Raw genomic sequence first — 20,085 nt, 5'->3', positions numbered from 1 at the left:
ATTGAATCTAATTCAAAGCACGAGGAAAAGGGTCGATTATATAGAGAGTATACATTCGGGCCTCTGAATCCCGAATACCGGGAGTTGATTGGCTCAGCTCTCGGTCACCGGGAATCCGAGCTTTTGACCAATCAAGAAACACCATCTTGGTATAGAACGATTCTAGGAATCATCTTGCGTCTGATAATCCCGGATCAACTGGTCCCAGAACATCCAGTCTGCGGCGGTGAGACTGAAATCACTGTCTATATCAAGGTCCACGCCAACCGATGGGGTATCCGATGATGCATTCGTGTCACTTGCAGGAAACGGTTCGACGAAAGAAACTATTGCATCCTTGTTCCTGTCAAGAGGACTTGCACTGCTACAATGCCTTTTTCTTTCCCGTTGGGAACGTAATGTAGTGATAAAAGCCGGCTCCAGCACGCCCCTGCTCGGCAGGTGATGAGTATCCCAGGCCTTCAATGTGAGGCGCCCGAACGCCACGTGCAACGTCCGCCTCGACTTTAGGAGCTCGTCATGGTTGTTGTAGACTTGCTCTACTCGGGACCAAGCGGATTCGGTTTCTGTGGGTAAGAGCAGGTTGGGTCTCTTCCACAGGTTCGTCAGAACGAAAATCATTGAATCCCACAAACCCCACAGGAAGAACGGCCGCACATGCCAACGGTACTTCTTGAGGCCTGTATTAGTGCAGGTAGCCGCGTCAGTATCCATAATCTTCTGTGCCAAATGAAACAATTCCTTCATCTCGGCCTTCGTGGCCGTCTGGTTCCGTACTTTAGGAAGCTTGACCCGAAGGCGCATGGCCGTGATACCCGATCTGGCCAGGGCGATAGTCAGGAAATGCAGTGGGTTGACAATGTCACAGTAGCGAATATATTTCTCTTCGACCTGGCGTTCCGCATCACTGATGGCTAGCTCGGCGTCGGGGAAGTCTTTGAACTGCCACGGCGCTGCATCGTCCGCCGGTTTTGTTGCTTTAGTAAAGAATCTCCCAATACAGGCGCGCGACAGGCAGAAGATCATATCAGTTGCGCCAATTTGTTCTTGTGGCATCTCCGTCATTCCTGGCCATATCTGGTCGTCATTTACATTGAGCGGTGGCTGAGTGTCCCAGGCGTCTGGCATAACAGATATGCCTGTGCCGGACAGTACGCTGGCATTGCCGTCCAACGGCAGAATTTGGTAGAATAACCGTCGTCTCATTTGTACATCAAACGGTGACAATCCCAGCTTCTCTCCATCCCGGTGGAGCCCCATACGTTGCGCTATGCGGACTGCAACTCCAGTCAATATCCAGTAAGTGTGCGAATCGTAAAAGTACCGGCAAGGTAGAAGGAAGAGGACGAGGGATTGCAGAACCGATATCTCCGTGGTTTTGAGAAAAGACGCATTGGCGAGTGCTTGCCGTGCCGCGAAGTGATATCGTTGCATCAATGTAGCACGCGACTGCCCCAATTTCTCGACACATTCCTCCTCCGTCACGGAAAAGACGGCAAAGTGGTATATGGCAAACAAAAGGCACTCGTCAGTTTTCGACACAATCGCAGGCTGCTGCGAAGCCATCTGAATCATCTTGTGTGTCGATGGGATGTGTAAAATTTTGCAGAGAGGTTCCACGTTTTCGAGATGAATCTCCCACAGTATCATGGCTTGCGTATGGGTTGGGTAATACGTGAGAAGGCTCTGTTGATGGCCCATAAATGCTCCTGTCAAAGGATCAGATGCAAAATCGGAGACTGCTCGATCATCCTCGTCGTCTTCATCGGAAAGGCGCTGTATCTCATCATCTTCGAGATTACGCCAGAAATTGCTGTAGATGTATCGCGACTTGCCCTGTCCAATAAGGAGCTTGCCGTTTCTAGATGTTTCTGGATCAACCCACCGGAAAGATACTGGTTCTTGTGACGGCAGTGTCTCTCCAGCGGATGGCGATGTGGCAGCCTCCATCAAACCGTGTTGTTGCAGAATATGCTCGTATCGAGCAAGCTTTTGGCAGAGGTTGCCGTCCAACTTTCGTTTCCGGTATCGTGGCTGAGGCATCCGATAGAGACATTCTAGTTTTCCCTTGAGGCAGCCGGAACATGAAGGCGATGTCTTGTCGCACTTTACCTTGCGTTTGGCACAGGTCTGACACGCATATGGCATGAGAGCAGTGTCGATTGTGCTAGTTCGGTGGGGAGGTGCCGGGGCAATGGCTACCGGTCTACTGCGTGATTGGAGGTCCATGCGAGCCATTCGCTCTCATCTATATGTCTGAAGCAGGAGTAGATGTTAGTGGTGATAAGCATTCATATTCAAATGCAAACAGGACAAACTCTACGTGGGGCGGGGCATCTGGAATCAAGCCCAGACGATAGTGAGATCTATCAGAGGAGAGGACCACTAGGGGAGTCGTAGAAGGAAGAATAGTCTGATTTGTGCTACTACTCGCGAGCATGGCCTTTTATACCCGCTAGATCACAGGATAGCGGTGGAATTTGCCCAGTGACATTAGTTATCCCCATGTTGAATCGACAGGTCAGTACATAAAAGAATTAAGAGGCTGCTCGGAAAGCATATGCGATTGTTCCGGTCAGATGTCCGTCGACTTCGTCTTAATATTAGGTCTCTTGACGTGGCTGCTTCCCGAGAAGGCAAGTGGCGTTGCAGCTCTACTTGGCATCCGAAACCATCTACACTATACTGTAGATCGAGAGAAACGGTGAAACGGGGTTGGCGTGACGTAGTTCCAACACTTTACCCCATTAAGTACTGCTCTGTTTTTTTCTGCACTCATTCTTTCTACATTGTTGTTCTCACTCTTTTGTTCTTTCACTGTCTCATCCTTCGCTGACCATGTCGGACAACGAGGGCCCCGCTTCGGTCCATAGCGCATCTCCAGCGGCCATAGCGAATAGTAGCGGTCCTGTTTCCGTCCCAGCCGATGTGTACCATCATGACGAGAAGAAAGGCCTGACCCCACCTTTCTCCAGCTTGCAGGAGCGAGACTTTATCGAGCCGTTATCGCGGCGGGCGAGCTTCATGGGACATCTGGCAGATTCGCGAGAGTCACAGTTCCATGTGCGGGATCGCAGCGAGCTGGAGCGGTACTTTGTATGTGAACCTTGAAAGGAGGCTTGAGACAGAAAATGGCAAGGAATAGTTGAACCCTGACGGGATGTGGCAACATAGCACGGGCCCCGCAGCTTGACCCAACATTCGAAATGGCCGATCGTCATGCGAGTTCAGGGAAGTATAATGCCCCAAATGATCATACCGCTATTAATCGTGGGGGCCTGGGCGACTCTTATTACCTGCATTTCTCATTTTTATCATAACCGTAAGTCATCTCCCGTGGGCATGACGCTAGCTCAGATTGACCGAGGTACATTTTATGGGGAGGAGTAGTTGGTATCAACAATATACTGCTTACAGTTCTGGGTTTCGTGGTGGGCTTGTCGTTGTCGTTCCGCGGCTCGACCGCATATGAAAGGTAGGGTCCCCGTATTGCAAGGAGTATGAAAGGAGTGGACGCTCGCAAGAGTTGACATGAATCAAGATGGGCAGATGGACGCAAGTACTGGGCTTCGCTGGTTCAGACATCGCGCAATCTGGCCCGCATCATTTGGGTGCACTTCGCCGAACGGGAGGGAGAGGATGGCAAGGTGGATCTTCTGAGAAAACTGTATGTGCAGCCCATCGAGATCATACGAGATCGATGAATAATTACAACATGCCATAGGACTGCCATGAACCTGATCCTCGCATTTGCCGTGGCTCTCAAACACAAGCTCCGCTTTGAGCCTGATGTTGCGTACGAGGACTTGGCGGGCCTCATCGCCCATCTAGATACCTTTGCCCTCGACGCCCATGACCATGGCTCCATGCATCCCCAGTCGAAAACTCCATGGAAGTCCGTAGGAGAATACCTAGGCTTTTCGTTCGCCAAGTCCAACCCGCGCAAGATGGTTAAGCGGTCCAAGAAGCCACTAGGACATCTTCCGCTGGAGATCCTCCACCACTTATCCGCCTATATAGATTCGTGTGTGAAGAATGGCACGCTCTCTCTGGCCCAATACCAAGCTCAGTCGAGTGAGTGAAGGAAGTCGCTCGACGCCGAGATGCTGTGCTGACTGGATCGTATAGTGAATATGATGACCTCGCTAACAGAGATCTTGACTGGGACGGAGCGGGTGCTAGACACTCCTCTCCCCGCCGCATATAGCATCGCCATTTCCCAGATTTCTTGGATTTATATTATGGTCCTCCCCTTCCAACTGTACGGTTTCTTGAACTGGATTACCATCCCAGCTTCTATGGGTAGGCATGCCGGAGCGTCAAATCCAGGAAGCAATGTCGCTGATAATACTTTTCCATAGTTGCCGCGTACATTATCCTCGGCCTACTCGCCATTGGCAGCGAGATCGAGAATCCCTTCGGCCAGGACGTTAACGATCTCCAACTCACCACATATTGTCGCCAGATTGCCCAGGAGCTTGATATCATCACAGCCACTCCGCCTCCAAATGTGGACGACTTCGTGGCCCGCCCAGAAAATCTAGTTCTGTTCCCACTCAGCCAGGATGGCTATCCCGCGTGGAAAGACCGGAGCAAGGAGGACATCCGTGCAGCACTCCAGGCCAAGGTTGTAGCGAGTTCAAGCCGGAACCAAGCGCTTGGTGAATCAAATACCTCCACCAGAACAATGAGCTTCTCCACAAGGAAAACCATGGAGTCTGTTTGACCTAGGTGAAGACAAAATCCAGAAACCACGACCGTCGAATTCGCGGGTGAGTAGTAAACGCATTATTTAACGCGATCCAGCGAGGCCAGATTGTTTTGGAATCTGCATTCAAGGTGTGAGAATTTACAGTGGGTTTATGAGGCTGTCTTTTGGTACAACTCATGAATGAATGGACGAATATATGAATACCCCGAGAAAAACACGAATGAAAGACAGATACATTGGCTACCGAAATAATGATACACCTAGTAAAAGGCGTCACTCCACAACGCGATCTTACCTGGCGGGTTGCAATCGCTAATAGACGTATTCTAGATCACTAATGCGTAGTGGTCTCTCAACCAGCTCTTTTGTAGCTGTATTGCTCGTAGCTCTGTTCACGGCGCTTCGCCTGTATTCATCTTCGATAAGGAAAGTATGTACTTCAATGAATGATATAATTCAGATCATAACGCCGAACGCGCAGCTCGGCAAATGTAAGCGTCGCTAGACTTCTGGAAGCGGGTCCTTGTCAGGGCGAGGCGGACCCCCGGCATTCAACCTGACCAATCGTGAAAAACGTCACCTCGGCTGCTTGTGCCGGTCATAAATAGCTACGTACCACGTTCTTTCTCCTTGTGGTCATGTCTCAGACAAATCCAAGGCTACGTTGCTTGAGACTCGATCTAGAACATTGATATAGGAGCAGAACAAAAGAAGACATTAACAACTAAACAATCATGGATATCTATCTACACATAAACTCATTACTTCACCAGAAAACACACTTTTACTCCGCATCTAGCGGCGCCACAGGGGGCTGGTCATCAACCTGGATACCACCGCGCTTCTTCTCATTGCTATCCCAGAAAGGCAGCTTCCAGCCACCTTCATGCTCCGGAGTCGCAAGCCACAGGCGCATCAAGTGGCGGCGGGGCGTAGGAGGCGCGTGGTCCGTATAGGCAGTGCGCGCGTGGAAAATATGCGAGTTGGCAAGGAACTGGATATCGCCGACGTCCAGGACCATGTGTAGCGAGAGGCGGACGCAGGTCTCCTCCAGCACCTTCAAAGCTTCCTGCTGCGCGTCGGACATGGGCGGGATGATACCCGCGTCAGAGAAGCGGTTCAAGGAGCGCACGTAGTAGGGATCCCATTTCGTGTACACGCGGCCGTTCTCGCCGCGCTCTAGGTACACCACGCTCGTGCGAATGTACTCGTCCTCGCCCTTGCTGGTCTCGCCCTTGCGGTCAAAGTACCAGATCGGCTCGGTCAAGGTCTTCAGGACATCGGGCCGCTCAACGGCGAGGGTGTTGTAGACGTGATGCGAGGAAACGAGGTCAGACTCTCCGCCCTCGAGGGCCTTGGCGATACAGAGGAGACCGACAATGTCGGAGTCGTCGGCGTGGAAGAATTGGCTGCACATTTTCTTTCCGTTAGCTTGTTACTCTGTTTTATGAACGTGAAAGACAATCAACATACCGAGCATTGGTCCGGTAGATTCGCACTTTGTCAATCTGCTCCGCGTCCTCGCCGAGATCCTTGACATGACCCAGAACGTGGCCGCGGCTGTTCTGGCTGACGAAGTAGCCCAGGTACGTGCCCAGACCCATGTATGCAACAGCACACTTGTGGTTGCCCCATTTCTCGACGGGGAAGCCCTTGAAGAGGATAAAGCCCTTGCCGTCAATCAGGTCTTTGCGCAGTGTCTTCAGGAACGGCGCGAGAGTGGGGAGAGGGAAGTTGCTCTGCTTCTAGTTAATACTGTCTGTGAGAACAACGTTACCTAGGGTATAAGCTCACCTTGGAAATGCCAGTCAGCGGGGTCTTGGATGCAAGGAAAGCATCCGACGTCGCGCTGAGTTCCTCAATCTGCGATGGTGTGAAGACATGCGTCCACTTCTCCGGGTGATCGCGGTAGTCCTCGGCTTTCCAGACGGTAGGGCCGGTGATCTGGCGCGGGAAGTGGTCAAAGGGGTGGATGTGGTCGTATAGCGGGGGGTGCTGGCCGGTGGTCTTCAGACCATCGGGGAAGAGTTCCAGCGGCGCATCGAGCCGGTGGGATGCGGGAGCCGCGGAATCAGTGAGTGCGGGGGCCATGGTGTGTATAGGTGGTCGATAAGAAGAAGATAGAAAAGACTTTTTGCCTGATTGAACACTATCCCCAAAGCTGGGTTACAGGGCTCTATTTATGTTGTTAGGAAGCCAAGATCGCCATTGCGACACAAAAAAAAGGTCCTAGTGTCTGATATGCAGAGTGAGGAAACGAGTGGACTAAATGGCGTGCGAGGGCCGTGATTCGCAATCCTATAGGCGACAACAGTCGTTGGCGACGAGCCGAATTTCAGTGAGGGGCATAGAGGGGCGGAAACAAAGCCGTGGCTCGGGCAATCGCTAATTGTGAAGCTCTGACTGCCTGGAGCTGGCTGATTGGGGGGTCGTGGCCAGGATGGCGCAATTTGCGGGGGTTGATGTTGTGATTTTGGGCCGACCGCGACTTGGCACCTTTTTTTTTCCCATGGAAACAGTCGTGCGTCACTGAAAGATCTTTAATTATCTTTCTCTGGGGTACAGGATGATGCCATTGTATGCACGATGCGATCGAGGGAAGAACATGTTGATTATACTTGGGTAGAGGACTGGGTATACCAACGGCTATTTGTAGATCGGTAGTTGCAATTCGGTAGTGGAGTTGCACTGCCATGACAGTGCCATCCTTATGCTCGTTCCATCATCTGTGCAACTAGTTCTTCACTCGGCCGACAGTTCCACATCTCCATCTCTCCAGGATCTTAACGAGGATGCATGGGTCTTCTAGGCCTGCCGGTCCTGCATCAAGTAACCACCACGAGGAGACCCATTTTAGCCTAAAAGAGCAATATTCCAGGCAGATCTGTTCATGTGAGTGAGGTAATTCAATATGGTGTCAATTATTTAGAAGCAGGTGTCTCGGCCGGGTTGCTGGTCAGTCAATTGTTGGTCTATAATCTTCGCAGGGTTGTTAGCGTTGACTGGCCACGGGATCGGCTCTTCTCTCGCCTTTTCTAACAACCACCTTAACCCAGCTGAACATTCATTTAACAACAAACGTCTGATGCACTACTAACTACTTCACCTCAATTCTAATAGGGTTGGGGGCAGGGCGCCTCATCTAGTCACTTTCTCCAGCATTCTCTCGAATCGTATCCTAGTCAAGAGGTAACAGAGGACGCGCACTAATCGCAGAAAATTTATTGCCTTTATAATGAAAACTTCGACATCTTCTTTACACTCACTTCAGCAGTTTTATGGAATGAGTAAACCGCTTCACGCAGACAAGGATTCAGTTGCCTGATTTGGGAGGCGCAAACTCCATCGCATTATTAACCAAAACCCTTATCGGGCATCTGGATCCGGCCCTACGCCCTACCATTGGCATCAAACATGCAGTTTCTTTTCTGCCATCAAAGACTCAACCTGTAGCGTTCAGCATCTCTTTTTACATACTCTCTTTTTGCAAAGACTTCTCTTTCTCGCTCGTTCTTAATCACCACTCATTTCGATTATTGCGGCATCCCAAAAAGCATATGGCACCACACAAGATCCATGTGGCCGTCCTAGACGCCGATATCCCATGTCTGTCCGTCTACAGAGCACGTGGACTCTACAGTTCTCAGTTCCGCGATCTTCTCCAGGCTGCTGCCGAGCGTCTGAACCGGAATCCAGCCAGCCAGCTCCAAAAAGGACCGCTTGCCGTGCATATCACGGCCTTTGACGCCGTGGGAAAATCGCTGCCACCTCTCGAGTCTCTGCGCGCCAGTCCACGATCCTTCAATGAACGTCATGCGGGCGGACCCTTAGGACTGATCGATGGGATCTTGATCACCGGCTCGGCGGCATCGGCGTACGAAGACCAGCCCTGGATTCATGCCCTGGAATCTTTCATTCGGACGGTGCATACGGATTTCCCGCACGTCAAGATCTTCGGATCTTGTTTCGGCCACCAGATCATCGCTCAGGCGTTACTCTCAGCCAAAGTTACGACTCCATCCTCTGCGTTCCACGTGGAGCACGCGCAGACGGGATACGAAGTGGGCATCGAACCGATCACTCTCCACCCGTCTTTCACGGCGCACTTCCCACCTCTCGCGCGGGTGTCGTCCCAGTCCCCATTCCGCATCCAGCTTGTCCACGGCGACCAAGTGGTGCCTACGCCCGAGGCGCTAGCCGCCGCAGGAGGAACGAACTCCGTGGTGTCCCTGCCGACGTCTTGGATGAACATCGGCAGCAGTGCCCAGTGCCCGATTCAGGGTCTGTACTGCCCCGGCCGTGTCCTTACGTACCAGGGCCATTTCGAGTTTGATACTTTTGTCAACAGCGAGCTGTGTCGGGAATTTGGTCTGCGGGCTAACTGGCCGGTGGAGTTGGTGGCTTCTTACCTGGAGCGGATTTCCCGTGCCTTTGTCCCTGACAAGGATGATGATGACGACTCTAAGGCTGCGGCTGAGGCGGTGCTACTGTTCTTTGCGGGCGAGGATCTTGTTTCCAAGGGTGAAGTAGGGCAGCATGTTGAGACTAGTGGTCTGATCACACCTCCGCTGGAAGAGCATGTGGTGGGTTGAGAAGATATACATCCTAGATCGATCATCCTGACCCAACACCCGGTTGAACCTGGCTGAGGTTACCAAAGGTTCCTGACCCATTACCCAGGGTGCCAATCCGAACCTCTCTCCCCCGTGGAAGAGAGCTGAACACCAACCTTGCATGGCCGTGACGACGCCGGTATGCAAGTCTACCTACTTCATGTCTATCCGTAAAACCACTTCGTGTACATACATACAAACATACATAAATATTACCACGACTACTACTATTACTGCAACTACTGCTACTACTATTACTACTACTACCGACACACTGTCTCTCAGGCAGACTTTTTTCTCGCGCTGCACGACGCTCCTCATCCGGCAAAGCGCCGTTGCCGCCCAGCCGCTACACCAATGAAAACGCTGACAATGGAAACCCGAGTCTCCACTAGGACCAATCAGATTACTTTGCTGCTGCTCTTCATGCCTTGTCATGACCACGTATTACAGACTGCTGCGGGCGTTACATTGAGCTGGACGGACTCTCACTCATGGACGTCACGGATATCTCGGCCTCCGGCGTGCGCCGTTTGGACTCCGGGCCATTTTGAAGCGACGGATAGCTCTATGGATAGCATTTCACTTCGGAGGCATCTCAGCCTCACTCCTTGGGTACATTCCAAAGGTTCATCTTTCCCCAACGGATCAAATGGTACTGTACCGTATCGTGGCGTTCGCCACCGGAGCTCCCCTCCTTCGACCCTAAAGCTTCGGTCGGAGCTGCGGAGAGCTTTGGAGGGGCCGCTGATAGCGCCTATCGTTTGGCAGGTGGTCGCCTGCCCTACACAGCTGGGAGTGTCGGCTAAACAGAATGCTTCTGGAAGATACGTGTAGCGCTTTCTCTATAGATTCTATAATAAATAATTCCCTCCGCTGACCTAGTAGTTCCACCCTCTGAATTGTCTCCAGAGTTTAGTTGAGGGTATTTTATCGGACCATACCTTATCCGCGATCCAACTCACTCCTGTGTCCTTCAGACGGAAGGTTTTTGGAAAAGAAATGTCTCGAGAAAATTCTCTACGATATTTTGCCCGAACCGAATTCATACGTAGGTGGACGGAGTATAAGCACTAGGACTCGAGCTCAGCTCCAGCCGGCAGCTAAGCTTGTAAAATTACCGCGTAATACCCGCATCGTACATCGTCCACGGCGCCGAGTACTTGTCGTTCTTCATGGCCCTCTCTTCTTCCTTCTCACATCCTCTCAACCCCCCCCGGCTTGGATCTTCCCTTTCCCACCCCCACCTCCGGAGCATGGGCTTTTCTGGATTTCATCGTGCTTTGCTCTAATCCAGACTCTCCAGCTTTGGTCTTCCCCCTCTCCCTCCCTCTCTCTTTTCTAGCACTCCCTTTCCCCTCTCCCCGCCCCCCAGGATCCGACCGGCTTCTATACACCATGCCTCCCCGAAGCTCCCTGACCGGCTCCTTCTCGGTCACCGACGCCAATAATGAGGTGGTGTGTCCCTTGAAGAACAACGACGGCTCCAATTGTCGCAAGCGATGTCTAGGAGTAAGTTGCCTTCCCCTCCTCCCCCTCTTTCCGGGCGACACCCAAGCCCCCACCTACAACGGCGCATGGCGAGCAAACTCCTAGCACAACGGGAGAAAGACCAAACCCACGCAGAAACTGACTCGGCTCCCCTCCAGGAAAAGCGCTATCGATCCATGCAAGAGCACATTCGACGTGCGCACCCGAATCATTACATCCCGAAGCTCCCGGCTACCGAAGAGAGCTTCCTGCTAATGGTCACCACCCCTCCCGAACAACGTGCGCACCTCTCCCCCCCAGATCAACCCCAACCCCGACGCCGAAATGGTTAGTGTGCTTTTGAATCTTTGTTTTCGGAAAATCGGATCCGGGATACTGATGGCTACCCACAGAAGTGGAGCGGGACATCTACGTTCGGGACGCGAGCTCCCCGGCCACTCCTCGAGCTCTGGACGAACCCCACCAATCCGCAGCTACGGCGGCTGTTGCTCTGGCAGAGCTGCACCACCATCGGCTCGCTTCGGACTGGGATACCGATATGGTTGGTGTATTTGTTTTCTCTGCACAGGCTGCGTGTCCATTAACCTGTGGAAATTTTCCAGGATACTCATTCCGATACCGACGTGACCCGACCGGGCATGCGCTCGTCGATTGAATTACCCTCTCTGCGCGACCATTTCAAACAGGAATCTCTGGCGCCATTTTCTTCATCTCGCCCGCGGGAGCTTCTGCCATCTATCTTAAATCACTCCCCACCCGGTCGCTCATCCACTCTGCCTCCCATCCAGCGGAAAGACAAGGTTTCCCGCCCACGCAAGTCGTCCATCTCGCAGTCGGCGCGGAAACCAAAGCATGAGCGGCCGCGATCGAAGGATTTTGGCCGGCGACCGAGCTTGGGCGATCGCAAGGCACTCTCCGCAGAGCCGCAAACAGCTGCCTGGGCGCAGGGCAAGCGCTGGGAGGACCTCATTGAAGCAGCGACCTCGGCTACCGAAGTAGATGATGAGCGACATTCGGAGGTGAGCTTTGTGTCCACAATTCCCCTGTAATCCATAGCGTTAAAACCTGACTCCCCTAGGCTGGCCGGTCACCCACGATCGCTCCACTGTTTGCCAACGTGACATCGGCGCCGAAGAACCGGTCCTCGCTCCCCCCGCTTTCCAGCCGACAGCTGGGTTACCGCCTCTTGGCTCACATCGGCCACCATTCCCTCCCCATTCTTACGCCGCCTCACCCCTTCACAAATCATTGACACCGCCCCCTTTCGAGAGGGGCCGTGATAGCGACATGGAACCATTCCCGTCCATTGAATCGTCACTCGACTCCATGTCTACAGCGTCCGGCAAGAATTTCGCGTCTGGGCTCGCACCATCGTCGAATTCGGATTCAAGTCCGGTGCTGAATTTAATTCCCCCGTCAACCAGCGACAGCACCATCGGTTCTCAAACCCGACTCCAGTATCTTACCACAATCGGGAAATCCAAATTTTCTGTGCAAATTGCAAGCGCCCCTGGGCATTGAATGAGTGTTATGCATGTACGGAGTGTATCTGCGGCGTCTGTCGAGACTGCGTCAACATGTTCATTTCGAGTCCGCCTGCTTCGTTCCGAAGTCCGGGAAATGGCGTGAACAGCATGTTACCACAGGGTCCGACCAGCTACCCAAGTGCACGTGGGTGTCCGCGATGTCGAACGGTCGGAGGCAAATGGAAAGCCTTTCAACTGGACTTCAAATAATTCCGATTCAAGACTGACTACGCCTTTACGGATGTTACGACTTACGTTTGAGAAAAATTCGTTCATTTTCTTTCTTTTCTGATCCATCGATCTCGACGATATGGCATGATCAACGGTATCAACAAGGCTGCGACAGGGAATCTACCCATGCATTTATTTCTCGGTGCAGGTCTCCGACAGTCCAAAACACACGAAACAAGCCGGTCTTTTTTCGTTGGAGGGTTCTTATATATTTCTTATCTATCCTTGTGGCAGCATTTTGGGGGGTTTTTTGTCTATCTGTTTGTTTTCTTGGGTTATGTTATGAGTTACGTGCTGATTCCGGATCTCCTTGAATGCTTCCCCATTATGACGCGAAGTACACTTGCAACTGGGATTTCCTTCCATCGTGCTGTTTTTATAGAAGTGAGAGCATGGCCCACACAATCCGAGTTCTTGATTTCTCAATATTATCTACCTACTCATCCCAGATCACACTGCTCAGTCCCTCCGTAGTACCCACCTTCCCAGGCTCACCAACTTGTAGGATGGCAACCTGCTCACCCAGGTTCCCAGACTCCCGATCCCTTCGCACAATCGCTACCGTCGCGGATGCCTGGTTCCCAATAGCCACCAGATCACCCGCGCGGTTGATCGCAAACGTACGCGGTACCTTGCCGTGCGCCGGCGTGGTGTTGCGCAGTGATACCAGTCCACTGCGCGGCGAGCGGTCCAGCGTGACGATCGAGTCATTCTTCCCAGGGAACCCGCCATCACTCCGAACAGAAACATAAAACGCATTCCCGATCTGCCGGATCTCAGCCGGCGTTGCGCCTTCCGGCATCTTGCCATCCGTGTACGGCACAAGCGTCTGTTTCTCGTAAAAGCTGATACACCCAGACCGCGAATACGCAACATCAAACACCATCATCGTGCCTCCAATCTCATTGACAAGATACATCATCGTCTTCCCAACAGGCGCCCACGTGTGTCTCTGCGCCTCGCCGTCTCCCGCAGATGCCCACCAGGGCTCCTTGCCCGTGCCGTCAGTCCAGAAGACGCCGTGGCGAGGCCCGCTGCCAAATGCTACCTTCACGCTTGGGCAGCTGCTTAACCGGCCCGTCGCGCTGTCGATCGCGTACACGTGCAGCACGTCCATGCCTAGATCTGGGCTGATCAGGAATGTTCCTGTTGGGTCCAGGAACACTTCGTGTGGGTGCGGCGCGTCTTGTTGGGCTACTGCGCCCGGATGTGTCATGTGGAAGTGGAAGGCTTGCTCTGCGAGTGCGTTGGCGTGAAGGGGGAGGGCGAAGGTTGATACGGCGGAGCCTTCGCTGGTTGGAGTTAGTTGTGGACAGTCTTCAACGAATAATGCATACATCTCAGACAAGAGCAAAAGAGTGTGTGTCCTAGAGAGAGAAAAAGAAAAGAGAGAAGCATACTAATGCGCAAGAGCAATAAACTTCCTGCTATCCCCTTCATAAATAACACTATTCACGCCACCCCCAATCGTCTTCGTTGTAGCAAGCTCATGCAGAACCCCATCAGGAGCTGCGTGGTACGCCGTGAGGGAGCCATGCGTCGAGGGGTCGGACGTGCCGCTCTCGTCGGAGCAGTACAGCGTGCGCGTGTGGGAGTCGAAGGTTAGCCAGCTTGGCAAGTCGCCGCAGGTCTTGCGGGTGTCGGTGATGGAGAAGGAATCGCCGGAGAGGGTTAGTGTGTAGACATTGCCGTTGTAGTGTGTTGCCCAAAGGTGGGATGGGGCGGCGAGTGCGGTTGTTGTTATTGTTGCTGCGGTGAGAGTCCACAGCAAGTGGCTGGGGAGATGCATTGGGCTGGCGATTCAACGATAGCAGTGGTGCCGATGGGTATAGATAGAGATAGAGACGAGAATAAGACAGAAGTCGGGTAGGAAAGGTATGCGGTTTACTCGTGCAGAGGGGGCAGGATGGAATTAATGATATGCATGGGCGCGAGTGGGATGGTCAACGCGGTCAATAATTACATACAGATCAGCCATCTCGAGTCTCCATGCTTGCTTGGCTTGCAATGCAACTCGGTCCGTGCTTATGGATGTGCGGAATGGATCAACGCTCGCGCCGCATTATTGTGGAGAGGAAGTGGAGTGACTGGGAGGGGTTGGGAGTCAAGGGGTTTGTTTGTTGTTGAGTTGGGCTGTTACAGAGTGATTAATTACTTAGTACTTGCGAAAGAAGGATAGAGTAGTTTAGACAAAATAGTCAAGTCGGAGAGAAGGGCATTGCTCCCGTCGGATAGGGCTCGCGGTGTCATGTGAGATTCATTTAAGCAACAGCTTGGGAAAGGCAAATCCATAAATGTTAGGCAGGATGTAGCCGACCAAAAAGTGGGCCGCAATGTTAGGACTATCTAATACAGCTCTCTAAGCGAGCAATAGCTCCGCAGCCGGCAGCTCGGTTAAGGATATACAGCTAGCTACATTGCTTGGATATACCTTTTGAGGAGCCATTCAACCGTTGCTGCGCTATCTAGCTCACGATCCTGTATGTGATTGTTTTCGATGAAGGCAATGGTGCCCAGCCTGACTTAGTTCATTAGCTGACATGGCAGTGGCCCGTTCTTAAACATGTGTTCCCAGAGTAAGTCAATACCGGCTGGGTCGCTAACACCCTCGGACAAGACTTGGAAGATTTCGCGCTTGACTGCTGGCCAAAGGCGTTTTGAAAACGAATCTCTCACAGTTTAGTTATTCCAGTTCCATGAACAGTCTAACATGTAGTCTTCCCCAGTCGACCGAAAACAGAAACACCTGATCAGCAGCGTCCGAAGTAGCACTCGGTTTTCCAAGCGCCTTCGTCTCATTGATCATACACTGGCAGCAGTGCCACATTGCTCAAAACGGCTGGCACCAGGTGTTTCTGAATGAGTTCGGGTTTGAAAATGCTATACACACAAGGGCCTGCTGGCACGTAGCATGTACTGGTACAAGAATTAACGATTGGCTTCTTGCCTTTGCATATTGGTCGGGCATCGCGACCATAGCGGTGGTGGAGCCTGAGTTGACAGAAGTCCCCCTGGACCTATGCTGATTGACTGCGCCAACTGAAAGCGCCCGGGGGGAGCCGGGAGGGGTTAACCCGCCGATCGGTTACCAGATATTACTTAAAGCGATCACCTTGTCAGTGTCTAGGTGTTTCGGTTCGATACCGTCATGTCTCCATATTAGACGCAGGGTCGCTCTTCAACACGAGATCGTCCGCGTTCATCATTCATGCTCCTTGTACGATAATAGACGAACACATAGACGCCTAATCCAGAAACTTTCAAAGAGATGATCCTGTCGGAGGAATGGTTATAACTATGTTGAGACCAGAAATGCATTGTAGGCACTGATACTGTCAAATCAAGCCGCCTAGGAAGATGAAACTGATCTGCGAGGCAGATTTACCCACCCAACTTGGCGCTATATCGAATCTTCCTTCCAGGGTCTGGATCCAGTTAAGACCTGCAGGGTACAGGGTCAGCAAAGAAGTAAACTTTGGCTAAAAAGCCCGGCGGCAAAGCGCTCAGCCTCCCGTGAACCGGAGTATGAGCTCGAGAATGTTTGGCTAGGTAATGCCAGCCCGAAATAGCCAAGAGGAAGACATACGATTGTCAATACCGATCAAGCAGAACGGCAATCTCACGTATCTCGGTGCTGGAAAGATATTCATTATTTGCTTTCAGGTCGGATCTTTCCGGCTGTTGCAACCTGTGATAGGAACAATTAAGCCGCACACAGTGTTGGCGGTCTAAGCATGAGCGCCTGGGAATTAAGCCTAGGGTGATTCGAGGGGAAAATAACTAAACAGAAGACGCAGGGTCTCGAATCCTACCAGGAGTAGGGTGTGGGGCTGAATCTGCAAGCCTCAACCTTCCCGCGTTCTTAGTACAAGTAATTTGTACCTCATTGGCTATGCATAAAATGCGGCGCAGTTACTCCTCACTTGAAAACAAGCTCTCTACGCGACGTATTTCACTAAGAAGAATACCACATGAGTACATGTAGTTACATGTTACATGTACCTATCTGAGTAAGAAGGCGCTTGATTCATTCTGCCCGCAAAGACACCAATCACTGTCAGTCGGAAGATCTGTCTCTAACATATTTAGGTCAAAAGCGACCATGAGGATGATTAATGGAGAAGAGCCACAGTCTTAAAATGCCATCGAGTAGAGACCATCGCGATTCATTCGGCTTGGACATCGGGCTAGGATAGGCACAGCCATCCCCCCTTTAGGAAGACGAACGTGTGTTGACGTCAAGTTGTTCGTGATCACCGTCAATCAATTACCTAAAGGACAATACTTTAGTTACTAAAGGAGGTGTGATACGGCGCAGTCAATTTCCACTCAACCCCCCCTCATCCCAATACGAAGTGGGTAAGAGCCCTTACTCTCCATGTGGCAAAGGCTTTGTGCTGTCTACAGATCATTTACAAGTCTTTAACCGTGCAATTTGTTGAGCGTACTGCTGTTGCCATCGATTGTCATCGTGGGCAGCTGATCGATCTGTAAGTTGGCTACCTGCGTAATGTCTAATAGGGTATATTCTGTTAGGGTATTTCACTATCCCTGCAAGCCATCTGTGTGGTGCTTGCGGAGTTTGGACGTATTCTCTCCCTACTGCTTCTATATGATTAGCTGAAAACCCTGGATGTAAGTGGATCTACCTTTCACTGTACGGGGTGTTATACCAGATACTTGTCCCAAAAGTGGAATGGTCCCATCCGGTTTGTAATATATATCGATTTCTTTTTGACCTAAAGGGCTAAGACGCGGCACGGGGCAACTATCCCAGTACAAATGGGATCATAGGGTGTCGAAGGCGCAGCCGATTTCACAGCAGCCAACATCTGACCAAGGTTTACCAACAAGGCGATCAGGACTAGACCCTTAATAATATAATGCAATGTTTTAGGCGCCTCTATAAGAAAGGGTGGGACCAAGCACTTGAGCCTGTTTTCAAGCTTCGAAACTCAGCCCATTTTGTGACGCGCCACCTTTGCCAATCCTCCAATCTTTCGTATCTTATTCTTCCACAATATTCTATCAAGACTCTGCCTCCACCCAGTAGCTCCAGCACGCTACCATGACAAGAATAGTCTGCAAGGAGGAGTGTGCCGGGAAAGATTCGAAAGGGAATATCCTCTCTGTCAGTTATACACCCAGAACTCGACGCATCAGCAGAGCAAAGAAGGGGAAGCGAATTCATCCATGTAAATACCCGGATTGCGATAAGGAAAGTTCTTAGCACTTGCACATTGAACCAACGTTCTGACCCGTGCTATATGTAGGTCTTTACCAGAGCGGAACATAAAAGGCGACATGAGGTGCGCCATTGTGCCAAGAAGCTTTACCACTGTACCTATACCGGATGCATGGTCGTTTCTGAAGACCCCCATACCTTGGTACGACATGTGAAGTGAGTGGTCTCGTCAGCCTCTCATCCTCATCTCACGTACGAGTCTCACATCAATTACAGCCAGCATGAATCTCTAGATAGCCAGTCGGCGGAAGCATCTTCTTGTGTGCAATCAAGCCAAACCAATTCCGAAACATGGTCTGAATCAGCGTCTTTGCTACCTACCTTGCATCGCGGGAATACCACAAACAGGAGCAATGAAACAGATGCGCCGGCCATCGCCACTGCTGAGGAGATCAACGATCAAATTTATGCCACTGAGAATGTTGCAGTACATGACGCCAAATTTCCACCGGTTGAGATGCAGCCTGCTCCCTTGCCCGGCGATGCTTTTCCAGAGCTAGTGGATCAAACGTTCTTTGCTTTCTCTGACCAGGTACAGGACACATGCTACAGCCCAGAGGGGTCGGCGACTGTCTCCTCCGTTCAGAACATCAACTCAGCTGTCCTGTATCGGATGAAGCCAGAACTGTCATCTTTACAAGATCCGAGCCAACTACCACTGCAGGAAGTATGTGCATGTCCAGACTCTCTTCAAATTCTGAATTAAATGTTAATTTGGCTTTTATATAGCCGTGGCATTTTACATCTCCTGATGTCCCCATTGCCGAGACTTGCTGCATATGCCCCGTGCATCAAATAAATTGGATGGTCCAAGGCGAGGTCTCAGTAAGTCCAAGTAACATCTTGAGGCAATGAAATTATGGGGAGTCAATATGTGCAGAATATGTGAAAGTTGCGAAGTGCATAGATGCCCAGATATCAATTTACGCGCGCATTCCGATGCGAGATAGATCCGACAGTCTTATAGATAAGATTATCAAGTACTCTTCTCAGTTCATGTATTAAGCGAAAAGAAAGCTATAAAGCTACCCCAGAACCCTCACAATCAGCCCTTCTTTTATCGCCGTGTTGGTTCTCCTGTGACAGAAGTAGGCTGCATGTCCACCCTCTTACACAGAGAGCCTCATCCCTTCAACCCACCAAGATCAGCACATAGCCACCAGATCAGCCTCAACCACCCGGGTACAGAGACACCTTTTCATTTGTGTTGTTTTACACAGCCATTTTAGCTGCTGTGCATACGCACTGTCTGTACTGCGGCTGAGCAGTTAGTCGCCTGACATCTTGCTAGCTACCTCGGGTAATACGTTTACAGACAAAGTAGCAGTAAGTAATATAGTCATGTAACTAACAAAGAAAATAATAATTTTCTTTAAGAACCTGGGCTGACTCCACATTGGCTGGTGGCAAGCACAGTTTAGAGACGATCGTCACCTCGAGGCGATTGAGGGCGCTAAGCGGGTGGTCACAAACGTGCTATGTGGGCGGGATTTACCGATTAATTCCAACAGATAATCCGCCGAATTAGCCGGAATAAGTAGGAGATCTTACATGCGAACGGGAGCCGGCGCAGCAACGCTATAACCGGGGGAAATCACTTTTGGATCTCAGATGATCCTACCGATCGTCACTACTAGATGGGGGTCTACCACGGTATTCCGCGCGAGCACGATGCGACGCGATAGTCATTTCCCCTCACGCCAAAGATGTCTCCGTAGAGAAATGAATGACAAGGAGACCAACTCTCGATACCCTTGTCAAAAGTAGTCGGCTATGAGCTTTATGCAATGATCATAGTACTCGGGATCCTATTTTGGAAAGAAGGCTGGAAGGATGAAGATATCCAAACGCAGGAATCAATATTGTCAAAAATGGCTTCCTAGGTTGATAGGTTGATAACAAGGAAGGGAAAACAGGTAATTGGCAGCCAGTCAGTGTAATGCCATGGCCGGTCGTAAAAGCATCGCCCGAACAACAAACAGGAACAGAAACAAAAATAATAAAACAATAATCACTGGCCCAAAAGAAAAAAAATATTCCATGCCGCCCATTCCCATAATCGCTCGCTGGAGAAGACAAGATACACACTCCACCACAAAGACAAAGACCAATGCGCCAGATGGCAGATAAGCATAAACGAGCAAACAAAACAGCAACACAATGAGAGGGAGAGAGGCATGCAATGCAATGATGCTGGTACCATGGTCCGTCAACTAGCGAGGCCAGTCCGGTCCCAGATCGATCCGCTGGCAGTCCTCAACCCAACCA

At 51.2% G+C, this 20,085-nt stretch overlaps 8 protein-coding genes across 8 annotated transcripts; 5 read left to right on the top strand and 3 right to left on the bottom strand.

The window, feature by feature from the left end:
• Nucleotides 1–162: 162 nt before the first annotated feature.
• On the bottom strand, nucleotides 163–2,238 carry N7510_008569 (putative C6 transcription factor; the record flags this gene model as incomplete). The annotated part of the gene is made up of 1 exon (XM_056980494.1): nucleotides 163–2,238. The coding sequence occupies one exon, from the start codon at nucleotides 2,236–2,238 to the stop codon at nucleotides 163–165; it is 2,076 nt and encodes a 691-aa protein (XP_056830703.1).
• A 600-nt stretch (nucleotides 2,239–2,838) lies between these two features.
• On the top strand, nucleotides 2,839–4,726 carry N7510_008568 (uncharacterized protein; the record flags this gene model as incomplete). The annotated part of the gene is made up of 6 exons (XM_056980493.1): nucleotides 2,839–3,096; nucleotides 3,175–3,367; nucleotides 3,550–3,667; nucleotides 3,725–4,028; nucleotides 4,155–4,302; nucleotides 4,362–4,726. 6 exons carry the CDS (start codon nucleotides 2,839–2,841, stop codon nucleotides 4,724–4,726), a joined length of 1,386 nt encoding a protein of 461 aa, XP_056830702.1.
• Nucleotides 4,727–5,495: 769 nt separating this feature from the next.
• On the bottom strand, nucleotides 5,496–6,802 carry N7510_008567 (TauD/TfdA family dioxygenase; the record flags this gene model as incomplete). Its single annotated transcript, XM_056980492.1, has 3 exons — nucleotides 5,496–6,120; nucleotides 6,185–6,450; nucleotides 6,506–6,802. The coding sequence occupies 3 exons, from the start codon at nucleotides 6,800–6,802 to the stop codon at nucleotides 5,496–5,498; spliced, it is 1,188 nt and encodes a 395-aa protein (XP_056830701.1).
• Nucleotides 6,803–8,268: 1,466 nt separating this feature from the next.
• On the top strand, nucleotides 8,269–9,303 carry N7510_008566 (type 1 glutamine amidotransferase; the record flags this gene model as incomplete). The annotated part of the gene is made up of 1 exon (XM_056980491.1): nucleotides 8,269–9,303. One exon carries the CDS (start codon nucleotides 8,269–8,271, stop codon nucleotides 9,301–9,303), a length of 1,035 nt encoding a protein of 344 aa, XP_056830700.1.
• Nucleotides 9,304–9,445: 142 nt separating this feature from the next.
• N7510_008565 (uncharacterized protein) lies at nucleotides 9,446–9,685 on the top strand (the record flags this gene model as incomplete). The annotated part of the gene is made up of 1 exon (XM_056980490.1): nucleotides 9,446–9,685. The coding sequence occupies one exon, from the start codon at nucleotides 9,446–9,448 to the stop codon at nucleotides 9,683–9,685; it is 240 nt and encodes a 79-aa protein (XP_056830699.1).
• Nucleotides 9,686–9,818: 133 nt separating this feature from the next.
• N7510_008564 (uncharacterized protein) lies at nucleotides 9,819–10,133 on the top strand (the record flags this gene model as incomplete). Its single annotated transcript, XM_056980489.1, has 2 exons — nucleotides 9,819–9,848; nucleotides 9,903–10,133. The coding sequence occupies 2 exons, from the start codon at nucleotides 9,819–9,821 to the stop codon at nucleotides 10,131–10,133; spliced, it is 261 nt and encodes an 86-aa protein (XP_056830698.1).
• Nucleotides 10,134–10,722: 589 nt separating this feature from the next.
• On the top strand, nucleotides 10,723–11,864 carry rfeD (uncharacterized protein; the record flags this gene model as incomplete). The annotated part of the gene is made up of 4 exons (XM_056980488.1): nucleotides 10,723–10,836; nucleotides 10,974–11,094; nucleotides 11,208–11,356; nucleotides 11,418–11,864. The coding sequence occupies 4 exons, from the start codon at nucleotides 10,723–10,725 to the stop codon at nucleotides 11,862–11,864; spliced, it is 831 nt and encodes a 276-aa protein (XP_056830697.1).
• A 1,144-nt stretch (nucleotides 11,865–13,008) lies between these two features.
• Nucleotides 13,009–14,361, bottom strand: N7510_008562 (lactonase family protein; the record flags this gene model as incomplete). The annotated part of the gene is made up of 2 exons (XM_056980487.1): nucleotides 13,009–13,864; nucleotides 13,973–14,361. 2 exons carry the CDS (start codon nucleotides 14,359–14,361, stop codon nucleotides 13,009–13,011), a joined length of 1,245 nt encoding a protein of 414 aa, XP_056830696.1.
• Nucleotides 14,362–20,085: the final 5,724 nt, after the last annotated feature.

Source organism: Penicillium lagena (genome assembly GCF_028827675.1).
Source record: "Penicillium lagena strain IBT 129212 chromosome Unknown utg000006l_segment0_segment0, whole genome shotgun sequence".
Lineage (NCBI taxonomy): Eukaryota > Fungi > Ascomycota > Eurotiomycetes > Eurotiales > Aspergillaceae > Penicillium > Penicillium lagena.
Note: the sequence above shows the minus strand (reverse complement) of the source record. Positions and strands in the feature narration are given on the sequence as shown.